Source organism: Pipistrellus hanaki, assembly GCF_964339955.1.
Source record: "Pipistrellus hanaki genome assembly, chromosome: 3".
NCBI lineage: Eukaryota > Metazoa > Chordata > Mammalia > Chiroptera > Vespertilionidae > Pipistrellus > Pipistrellus hanaki.
The window spans coordinates 160326245-160338592 of record NC_140505.1 but is presented as its reverse complement, the minus strand read 5'-3'; the positions used below and the strand labels follow the sequence as shown (position 1 = coordinate 160338592).

Below are 12348 nucleotides of genomic sequence, written 5' to 3'. Positions count from 1 at the left end.
ATTCTGTGTAAGGTATTCCAGACAATATGTACACATTTTCAATTTCATGATTCTTAAGAGTTTTAACTAAAATATAGTTAGTCAGAAGGTACCTACCTTGAGCAAATTTTCACAGAGATCATTAAAGTTCTTATTAAGGGCTTGATTTGTCAGGTTAAGGCTGCTTAATCGGATTACTCTTACTGATGTGAACATCTAAATATGGGGAGATATGATAGTATAGCATTTTATTACTTTACTAACTATTACAATAAAACTGCCAATAATGAACAATAATAACTAATGTGTTATGAAAAAGGGTAACATTTTAATTGCAATAAGGAAGTGAAAAAGAAAACATATTAAGAAGGAACTTGCTAAAATCACTTATGTTGTATTTACTTAAAATTAAAAATGAAAGATTCACCTGTATTTCAGATGTCCAATTATTTATGCCAGGCATAATTTCTGTATTGCAACTATAAAAGCCTGTCAAAATAAATTAGAGTTAAAATATATTTCATTTATTTTTGTGTTAAAAATAATCTGTTTCAATTATTACATGATATTCTAACTTTAAGAACCTTTCATTCTTTTCTACAATGTCAGACCATCTTAACAAATTACTGCTTTTTAAAAAATGTGTAATCTTAAAAGGATTAAAAATCAGTTAATCTAAGTTCTAACATAAATATTTTAAACCTGTTTTCTGCCTTGGAGCAGCAAAGCACATGATAAGGTGTGACACTGATAAAGCCTCTAAAATAAAGTTAGTACCATAATAATTATGAACTAAAATACTGATGTGTAAAAAAAAAAAGACAGTCTCATCTCAAAGGTAATTTTTTCTGTTTACCTGAAGGAGGAGGAACATCAGTAAGGAGAGAATGTACATCTTCCATAGCATCTGTGTCATCAATCTGAAAATAGAAAGTTGTAAACTATTACATAAGTAATAAATATGCAATCATTTCAATTAAAAAAAAATTGTTTACTAAATAAAAAACTTAAAAGTCAAAAAAAGAACCTTTTCCCTAAATTAAAATATAAAATTTGAAAGAAATTCCTTTCAAATACCAGTATATTTCTCTACAGTAATAATTATAAATACTTCCAAGTGAAATAATTTGTAAGTGTAATTAATTTTTTCTTTTAACAAGCGTTTTCTCAATCCTTTAGAAGGGCATGTTTCAAAAGAAGGTACCATAAGCAAAAACTATCTCTAATTGTTTAAATAAATATAGTGCAATTAAAAAAAAACAAAACCCAATATTTTTGACTAAAGACACAATTGCTTTAAAATAAAATTATGTAGGGATAAATTTAAAGGCACGCCTAACAAATTAATATATAATCCTATTTTTCTTATATCACTATTTTCCATTGTGAATAATAGAGTGAAACTATGCAACTAGACATATACTGAATTCACTGTACATCAGGGGTCTAATTCTTGCCTTACACACTCTATGCTTCCACTCACATCTCCCCTGTGACTTCCAGAACCACTTTCACTCCCACTTGACCTTAGCTACCTCGGTCATGGCTATACCTCAACACTGTTCCCCAATCCATTCCACACCCAGATTCAAGCATTCTCCAACTACAATCCCCTATCCTTTTGCCCTTTCTCCTACTGAATCTACACCTTGTCCCCCCATCTTCTGCCCACATTTGAAGCACTTCTATGAATTCCTTAGTCAGGATCCCAGGATGAGAAGTACCAATGCTGCCCTAGATCAAACTTCAAGTAATGCTAAGTCTCACCTGGAGAGTTTGTTAAACAGATTCCTTGGCCCCACCATGAAATTTTCATTTACAAAGTCTGAATTAAGATCCCCAGAATTTGTATTTCTTACAAACTTCCAGAAAGTGCTAACACTACAGGTAGTCACCGCCCACAATTAAGTAGCACTGCTCTAAACAGTACCCTGGATCCTTTTACCTCCTTAACCTGACATATCCTTTACCAACTCCCATGATTTTTCCATTCTCAGACAGTAAAAAAAAAAAAAAAAAAAAAAGAGGAAAATCCATACAGATTGAGTTTTCTACAAATTAACTCTCTTACCTTAGGTTAAGCCTTGTGCATCGCCCACGGCTGACATCCTGCTCACACTCTCAGGCTCTGTTCTAGACTCTTCAGAACTCCAATCCCATTCTAATACAATTCTACCGTCAGCTTCCTGCTTCACTGAGATCAAGGCACCTGACTTTTTTCTTTCAAAAGGCACCTTACCAGGACATTTCTGAACAGCCTCATTTATTTTCCTTTCCTTCAGTTTCAAAGAAATCTATCTCTTTCATAGCTAACCATTCTTGAGAGGGCAGGGGGAGCAAATTTGTGAGAGAGGAGGCTCCCTGAACCTTTTACACCACATTTATCCTCCAGAAAAGCTAGTCTGAGTATATTTTTATAACGAAAGTTCAATGATACCTTCGGAATTCAATAAGAAAACACTACATTCAGAATTCACAGTGCCCATATTATTACATGTAAAAATATTATAATTATAGTAAAATATTACAACATATAAAGCAGGGAATTCTAGTAAGTGAAGAAATAGCATCTTAATTTCTTATTTAAATTCATTCAAGTTTACAATAAATAGCTCCAAGAGCTAATATTATTTTAATTTTATTTCAACTCATACATACATTTTTCCAGAACCACCTGCATTATTGTTATTGGTCTTCTGGTATTGAACAAAAATATATTACTAAGTTCTGAAATTCTTAGGTTTATTGTAATATTTACATATTATATTTTTTATATTTGTAACAGTTGTAATGATACAAAAGAATCACATCAAGTATGATTGTAAAAATTACACATCTAAAAACTTTAAGAAATTACTCCAATGCAATAATACCTCCAAAACAAAAGCATCTTTTTTCCCATGCGAAAGGTCCAATTCTGTAACTTCATCAGAACTTTCTGATTGAGATCTTAAGAGTCGTGAGCGTTGTCGAGGTTCTGGGATGGGTGATCCTATAATCTCTTCAGATATCTCCTAAAATATATATATAATTGCTTTAGTTTACACAAGACCATAATTTTCAGTTTTTCTTTTCCTTTTTTTTAATTGAGGTATAATTGATGTATAACATTATATTAGTTTCAGGTGTATAACACAATGATTTGATATTTGCATACTTTAGTTTGGTTTTAAAATTTTATAATTATAGACAACTACCTTTGAGGGAAGTCTCCAAAAATATTTAAAGTGTATATTTAATTATAAACTTCATAACTTTTTATAGGTATGCATATGGATATTTTTTTTAGTTGATAACAGCAGGCTAATTCAAAAACAGTTATGGCAAGACATTACTGACATCTACTGCAGAGAAAGAAAACTACAATGAGTAGGGAACTGGGAACTGGCAGTCCTTCCAGATTAAATCTATAAGACATCTGTAGAGAAGGTATTTTCTTCATAGCATTTAAAAGTTCTAGCAGTCCACAAAGAATTAAAGTTTTGTGCCCATAAATATGATTGTACTCTATATCTTTTCTTATCCAGTGGTCATTTTTCATAGCTCCACACAGTAAAATGAGGAATATAATAGATGTATGTATATATACGTAGTGCACATATTACTCATGTATTTGTTTTACTACTTATTAAGCTAAATAAACTTTGGTAGTTACAATAATGATCTTTTTGAGATCAGTGTAAGGTGCAATCCTATATAGTTTAATCAGTTTTTCCTATTCATAACCAAATATCAGAGCTAACTAGAGGTTTTAATTATCTGTTGGCAACAAGGATTATCAAAAAAATGTGGATATGTGAGCACAAATGCAAAAGACATAGCTTATTATTAGTGCAACAGACCCATCTTTTTTTTTTTTTAAGGAAGTTATAAGAAAAAGCTTTTCAAAGGGCTAATTTTAAATGTTCATCACTAGCACATAGGTTACATAAGATTACCACCACAGTTTCATAACACAGCTATCTATGGAGTACTTTCACATCTATTTACTTTGCTTGCATTCCAAATTAACCTGCCCTATATAAATTTAACAGGGTGCCTATTATAATGAATACAAAATGAGAAAGAGATGCAGTTCAGAAGTAGAGTAGTTTGCCTGGGTTTTTGCAAACTAGTATGTGATGAACTTGTCTAGATCAGTTCTTTTGACCCTGAATGCAATATTGAAACTATCCTTCATTTTATAATTTTATAGTAGTTTAAAATTTAGTTATGCCTCTCTTTATTGTATCATGAAAAAAATAAATATAACTATCTGAAATTGAATTTATCTTAGATTCATAATGAGGTTTCACCACTGGTGCTGTTAATTCCAAATAAACGTTTTGCACCTCATTTTGATACTCTGGTTGACTGAGTTATCTCCAGTTAAGTGGTACTACACCTTTTCATAGCAACATGGATGGACCTTGAGAACATTATGCTAAGTAAAATAAGACAGAAAAAACTAAGAACCATATAATTTCAGTAAGATGTGGGATATAAAACTGAAGCTTGCCGAAACCTGTTTGGCTCAGTGGATAGAGCGTTGGCCTGCGGACTGAAAGGTCCCAGTTTCGATTCCGGTCAAGGACATGTACCTTGGTTGTAGGCACAACCCCAGTAGGGGGTGTGCAGGAGGCAGCTGGTCGATGTTTCTCTCTCATCTATGTTTCTAACTCTCTATCCCTCTCTCTTCCTCTCTGTAAAAAATCAATAAAATATATATTTAAAAAAACAAAAAAACTGAAACTTGCAAACACAAACAGCCAGAGGGAAGGGGATGGGGGCAGAAAGGGGTCCTAATATTAGGTGACAGATTTGACTTGGATGGTGAGCACACAGTGCAATACACAGATCTTGTAATATAGAAATCCACACATGAAACCTATATATGTTCATGCTGACCAATGTCACTCCAATCAATTTAATAAATTTTTTTAAGTTTCTCAAAAAAAAAAAAAAATTAAACAACAGCATTCACTTCAGCTGGAACTACCTTTCTAAGATATGGAACACTGATCCACATTTTCAAGGTGGGCATACATTATTTTAGAAAATTTAAAACACAAAACTGTAATATACAAAGTGGCCTTGTACATTGACTTTTTCAAACAAATTCTGAGAGGTTAAGCTAAAAGACCAGAATGTACCAAGCATTGAAATAAGAAAAGCCATAGTAGAATACTCATAAAGTGATTAGTGCTTTTGTAGAAATATAGTCATATTCAATATATGAAATTCATATATGCTGAAATTTTTAAATTCATAAAAGATTTATTCCCACCCAACCGGTGTGGCTCAATGGTTGAGCATCAACCCATGAACCAAGAGGTCCCCAGTCAATTCCTGGTCAGAGTACTTGCTCAAGTTGCAGGCTTGATCCCCAGAGGGGGCATGCATGAGGCAGCCGATCCATGTTTGTCTTTCATCGATGTTTCTATCTGTCTATCCTTCTCCCTCCTTCCCTCCCTCTAAAAAAATCAATAAAAACATATTTCAAAAAGATTTACTCCCTCCTCTAAAATGCAATACTAAACAGTATGTCTCTGACTTCAAGGGGCTTTTATTACAGTAAAGGAAGGGAGACATGTAAAACTAAGTGCACTAAAATGTAACAGGCATCATGACAGAAGCAAATACAGTACAACAGAAACACAATGGAAGAGGCAGGTCTTGTGGGAGGTGAGGATGGAAGTAGAGTTGATAATTATTGTTATGTGAAAATTCAGCTCATATTATTGCAATTCATATATGGAATCCTCACATATATCTTTGCAAATCATTCTTCCCAAGAGTAATAATTACTACTAGTAGATGTTTAAATATAAAAATATGATTATAAAAGAAAACTACAGCAAACAAGCAGTCAATAAAGCATTTTGCAGAAAGTTTTAAAAAATCTATGTAAGTAAATATATTAACATGTTAACATTTTTAATGAATTTAAAGAAACTATATCAACACTGCTCAATAGAAATATAAAGCAAGCTTCATAGGTAATAATACAAAAAGATACAAATGAAACATGTAATCAATATAAAAATAAACCATAAGACATTTTACATTCTTTTTCATTTACTAAATCTTCAAAATCCAGTGTACTGGTATATTTTATACCAACAGCACATCTCAATTCAGACTAGCCACATATCAAGTGCTTTATAGCCACATGTGACCAGAGTAAGCCTCCCTAAAAAGAAAACATTTAAGCATAGGTGTAAAGGGAGGGAAAAGAATGAGCATTGAGGAGAACATATCTAAACAGTGAAAAAAGGTCTTTAATGTCCAAAGTAAGATAACCTGAAGGTACACTAACAGCTAAACAGTAACTTATATATTCACAATGTAGACTTAGTTTACTTACTGGAGGATTTATTTCATATAACTCTTTATTCTTAGCGATCGTGTCATTTATCTTCTTTTGCATATGAGATACATGCTGTTCGTAGGAGCCGCCATCACTAGGAGTCTTCCCAGCAATCTGAATTCCACCAGGCGTTGGTAATGCTGCTAAATATACACCTGTGGCCGACTTGTAAAATAAGGGGAAATAATCTTTAAAATGATCTGTAGGACAAGAGCCCTTAAGTTTTCATATTTAGGAATGTGGTCTTTGCCCAGTAGGAGTAATTAGCATCAATGGATACACAAGACATAGGTGGACAAGCACAGCAAAACGTAAGTGGGAACAGGGGTTAGCTACTTCTGTTGAGAACCTGGGATAGATGGTTTAGGAGGACTTTCTTTTCACTGTATACCCCAACTGTACTATAAAATGTTGTTAAAAGTAGCCCTGGCTAGTGTGGCTCAGTTGGTTGAGCATCGTCCAGTGCACCAAAAGGTCACAGGTTCAATTCCCTGTCAGGGCACATACCCAGGATGCAGTTTCAACCTCTAGTCAAAGGACTTTCAGGAGGCAACCGATTGATGCTTCTCTCTCACATGAATATTTATTTCTCTCTCTGAAATACACACACACACACACACACACACACACACACTAGAGGCCTGCCTGGCGCATGACATTCGTGCGTGGGTACGGTCCCTAGCCCTGGCCTGTGATCAGGGCTATCCTCCTCAACTGCCTACAGCCAGCCCCGCCCTCTGCCGCCTCCCACCCCCGGTTCCGCATTAGCCATCAGGCAATCAGAGTGGACTGAGGTTAGTCATTCCAGCCCACTCGCTGGACCCGCCCCCACCACGGGTCGCCCTCTGTGTGTGCAGTGACCAGCGAGGCAATGGCCTTGGCCTGGCGCCACCTGTATGCCCCACAAACCAACCCCAGTTCCCTGTTTGCCATCAGGCAGTAGGATCCTGCCAGCCAGGGGGAGGGACAGAGAGGTCTACCGCTCCGCCCGCTTCCCAGCCCTGCCCCCTGCTGCCATCCACCTCACTTATCTTGTTTGCCATTGGGCAATCGGAGCCTGCTGGCCAGGGAAAGGGACAGAGAGGTGGTCAGTGCACCTCATAGTGACTGGTCAAGCAGTTATCCTGGTCATTCCGCTGTTAGGGTCAATTTGCATATTACCCTTTTATTATATAGGATATAGGATATATAAAGTTGTTAAAAGTATTTCACCGAAACCGGTTTGGCTCAGTGGATAGAGCTTCGGCCTGTGGACTGAAAGGTCCTGGGTTGGATTCCAGTCAAGGGCATGTACCTTGGTTGCAGGCACATGCCTGAGTTGCAGGTTCAGTCCCCAGTCGGGGGTGTGCAGGAGGTAGCTGATCAATGATTCTCTCTCATGGATGTTCTAACTCTCTATCCCTCTCTCTTCCTCTCTGTAAAAACTCAATAAAATATATATTTTTTTAAAGTAAGTTTTTCATCAATGAGTAGATAATTGACCTTTTCTGTGGCAAAAAAGGGAAACTTTGCAAAGAAAGTAATGATACTAAAGTGCATAAAGAATAGAAAACTACTCAAGATCACACTGTCAATAAATGTGAAAAAGAGACTTGAATCTGTTTCTCCAAACCCAAGAACTTTTCATTAAACCAGGCTACCTCCACAATTATCAAAAAGGAAAACAGCAAGGATGGACCTGAAGAGCATTATGCTAAGCAAAATAACCTAGTCAGAGAAAGATAAATATCACATGATCTCACTCATTTGTGGAATATAATGAACAACATAAACTGATGAACAAAAATAGAGTCAAGAGAAAAAAAATATTTAGAATATAATAGAAATAATCTTGTTATTTGCAGATTTTTAATATTGCCTACAACTTTTGTGATATTATACTATGTTAGTACAGTTCTGGTAATATTATTTTACTAGAGGCCTGATGTATGAAAATTCATGCACTTGGGTGGTGGTCCCTCAGCCAGGCCTGGCCCCTGATGGTCAGTGCACATCATAGCGACCGGTTATTCCCGGTCGTTCCACCATTAGGGTAAATGTGCATATTACCCTTTTATTATATAAGATTTAAAATATTTTTTTCTTGAAATATTAATGTTTAGTGCATGTAATCCCATATAATAAAAGCCTAATATGCTAAGTGTCTGGTCAACCAGTCAGCCAATTCAACCAATCAAAGCATAATATGCTAAGGCCACTCAACTGCTCACTATGACATGCACTGACCACCAGGAGCAGATAGTCGACTAGTCAACCAGTTGCTATGATGTGCACTGACCACTAAGGGGAAGATGCTCCTAGTAGATTAGCTTGCTGCTAGGGTCCGGTCCGGGTTGAGCAAGATGGGATGAACACACCCTGGAGCCCTCCTGTTATCCCACCCCATCTGGCCAACCACCTACATCTCTCCCTGGCCCCAATCATGCACCAGTGGGGTCCCTTGGCCTGGCCTGTACCCTCACAATCTGGGACCCCTTGGGGGATGTCAGAGAGCCTGTTTCAGCCTGATTCCGCAGGGGGAGAGCCACTCAGCCAGAAGCCGGGCTTATAGCTGGCAAGCACAGCAGAGGTGGAAGGAGCCTCTCCTGCCTCCGCAGCAGTGCTAAGGATGTTCAACTGCTGGCTTAGGCCCGCTCTCCCCAAAGCCAGCAGTAAGACATCCCCCAAGGGCTCCCGGACTTTGAGAGGGCACAGGCCAGGTTGAAGGAACCCCACCCCCATCCCCCAAGTGCACAAATTTCGTGCACCAGGCCTCTAGTATTATATTTAAAGTAGTTTTTCTTTTTCTTTTTTATTACATATTTTTATTGATTTCAGAGAGGAAGGGAGAGGGAGAAAGAAATAGAAACATCAATGATGAGAGAGCATCATGACTGGCTGTCTCCTGCACACCCCCGACTGGGGACTGAGCCTGCAACTCAGGCATGTGCCTTTGGCCGAATCCAAGGACCCTTCAGTCTACAGGCCAACACTCTAGCCACTGAGCTAAACCAGCGAGGGCTAAAATCATTTTTCTTGAAATATGTATTAATGTTTATTGCATATAACATTATATTTAAAATCATTTTTCTTCAAAAATTAATGTTTATTGCATGTCACATATTTAAAATCATTTTTCTTGAAATATTAATGTTATTGAATGTAAATGGCTAATTATTTTGTATCTACAATCTGGTAATAGATTTATTTTATATATTGTAAAAAAAAAAAGAAGGAAAACTTTACTTGATACAGATTTACAGATTTACTTAAGTTTTTAATTAACGGGCTATTAATTTCTGACTGTGTAATAGTACTATATGCCATTAGTATTAGAAAGCTATTAGGGGAAATACACACACACTCCACACATCTATGTGCATATGTTTAAATATGCTTATATAAACAAAGCAAAAAAAATGCATAGACATATTAACATCAAATTGTTCATATCAAAGGGATGATAATAGCAAAGAGAAGATAATATATAAAATCTGGATATTTGTGTATTTTGAATTGAGGTGGGTTTTTTTAAATTAACCAATTGCCAATTTTATAAAAGTCCATTTTCAAAAAGTGTATGACACTTTGTGATGAAGACGGGGCAGTAGATGAAACTGATCCTCACAAGCTCTCCCTCCTGGTTTGTTCATTAGTGTCCATGACTGCACCTATGACCCAGTTTCTGATACTCAATCTCAGAATACCCTCTGTGCCACACGAAGCTTTACTGTGCCACCTCTAATGTTAACTGCAACAGCTAATGAGGCAATGGCCCAGAATAGTTGAGAACACAAAGACTCCAGAACTAGACAGTCCTGGGTTTGAAACCCAGTTCCAGTACATGTAACCATATCACTTTGGACAAATTTCAATCTATCACAGCATACATTTCTCCTCATGCCAAGTAAAGATAATATTTCTTCTGGAATAACACAGTGCCAGACACCCATTAGCACTCATCAGAGGTTAACTGCCATGGAAGCTACTCTTGGGACCTTGAGTGCACAAGTTAAAAATACAAATATCCAAATTTCAAACAGCTATAAATGATGTCACTAGATGACAAATCTCAAGCAACTATAAATGATATCACTAAATGTGCCCAAGAAAGAAAATATTAGTAAGAATTAGAAAAGGCAGTATTTGAGGCAGGTATTGAAGAATTATACCAGGATCACATAATAATTTCCTGGGGTTCAACCATAGGAAGTGTTTGATACATTTGGCACAGTGTTTCTTAAACCTTTGAATACAAATCAAGTTCTTAGTTCCTATAGATGCCCACCAGTAACTACAGTTTTATACGTTAAGACCTGGCTAAGTGTGCGAGTTTTTAGATGAGTGAATTATAATGGATACTTTTTCCCCCAAGTTAATCTATCAAATATTTGAATATAAATCAGATTACTTTCATTAATCACTACAAATTCCTATTGTTAAAATTTGTGATTACATAATTAATCATTACAAAATTATATCCTATAATACATACAGAAATTTCCATATTTGCTCTTATAGAAAAGTGGATGAAGCAAGAAACAACTTATCATTTTATGCACAAATGCATACTGAAAAAAAGAATCCAAGTTCCATCAATTTCTTAAGTAAAACTTCTATGCACGTCTCAAAAAGATGGCAGAGAATTCCAAATTTAAAAGTACCAATGACATAAAATTCTGGCTATCAAAGTATCTTGCGTATAAGAGCATTTCCATAAACATTGTTGCTCAGATTCCATCTAATCAATATATATTTCACAGGTAACTAGTTCTCTGGATCTCAGGCTATTTATAAAGGCAGCTCATGCTCATTACAATTTTTCTAGACAGAACTTGTTTTCTAACAAGCAAAGATAAACATGAAGTTGAGATAAAGAGCTTTCCAGTGCCTCACAATTTATCAGTACTTAAACCCTTTTTATTGCATATTCTACTGTCTTCTGACCACAGATGTTACATTTATAATCCTAATATATAAAAAGCCAAGGGCTGACACGACCTAAACAATCGGACGGACAACCAATCAGCAGGCTGGGTGGGTCGACAAAGCAGGCAGGGGAATTAGTAAAGGATGACCAAACAACTGAACAGCAGACTGTGGGGGGGGCGACCAGGCCAGCAGGAGGGTTAGTGAGAGATGACCAAACGACTGAACAGCAGGCTGTGTGGGGTGAGCAGGCCATCAGGAGAGGGAAGTTGGGGGTGACTAGGCTGGCGGGGGAGGGGGGGGGTAGTGTAGTTAGGGGCAACCAGGCTGGCACGGGGGGAGGGGCAGTAAGGGACAACCAGACCGGTAGGAGGGGCAGTTGGAGGTAACCAGGCTGGCGGGGGCGCGGGGGAGGGGGGGGGGGAGGGGGGGGGGCAGTAAGGGGTGACCAGGCAGGGAGGGAGTTAGAAGCCAGTGGTCCTGGATTGTGAGAGGGATGTCTGACTGCTAGTTTAGGCAGCCGGACATCCCCCGAAAGGTCCCAGATTGGAGAGAGTGCAGGCTGGGCTGAGGGGACTTCCCCCACCCCACCACCCATGCACTAATTTTGTGCACCAGGCCTCTTGTAAAATATAATTCTCTGTTCCATAGTAGGCAGTGTCTCATTGCTTTACTATCTCCACTAAAACTAACAATTATTTTAGTTCTCCCCCAGCCCCACCACCACCATTCTCCTTTAGAAGTGCTTTTGCCCCTTAAAGGATGTCTGGTAATGTCTGGACATATTTTTTGTTGTCACAGTGGAGGAAAGTTATTAGCTTCTAGTCAGCAGAGGCCAAGGATGCTGCTAACTATCCTATAATGAATGAGACAATCCACTACAACAAAGTTACCCAGACCCAAATCTCAACAATTCCAAGCAGGAAAAGCCCTATTTTAGCAATGTATAAACAATAATAAAGCCCAGTACAATGGTGCTCAATTTACTAAATAAGCTGCACATAGTAATTTTTAGAAATCTGACTACTGAGGTTATGGGCAGAATATAAATATATAATGATAACATAAATATCAATCAATATTTTATGTGATAATTTATTAATTTAATTTTA

At 37.1% G+C, this 12348-nt stretch overlaps 1 protein-coding gene across 22 annotated transcripts in view; it reads right to left on the bottom strand.

Annotated features, from left to right (window-relative positions):
- C2CD5 (C2 calcium dependent domain containing 5) overlaps positions 1–12348 on the bottom strand; it is a 96024-nt gene that overhangs the window by 22084 nt on the left and 61592 nt on the right. For all 22 annotated transcript variants that reach the window (XM_084877174.1, XM_084877166.1, XM_084877182.1 and 19 more), the window contains 5 exons: positions 6326–6493; positions 2853–2993; positions 836–899; positions 407–468; positions 97–195 (listed from right to left, as the gene is read on the bottom strand). In XM_084877174.1, the coding sequence (XP_084733300.1) occupies positions 97–195; positions 407–468; positions 836–899; positions 2853–2993; positions 6326–6493 (534 nt within the window). The remainder of the gene's footprint in view (positions 1–96; positions 196–406; positions 469–835; positions 900–2852; positions 2994–6325; positions 6494–12348) is intronic.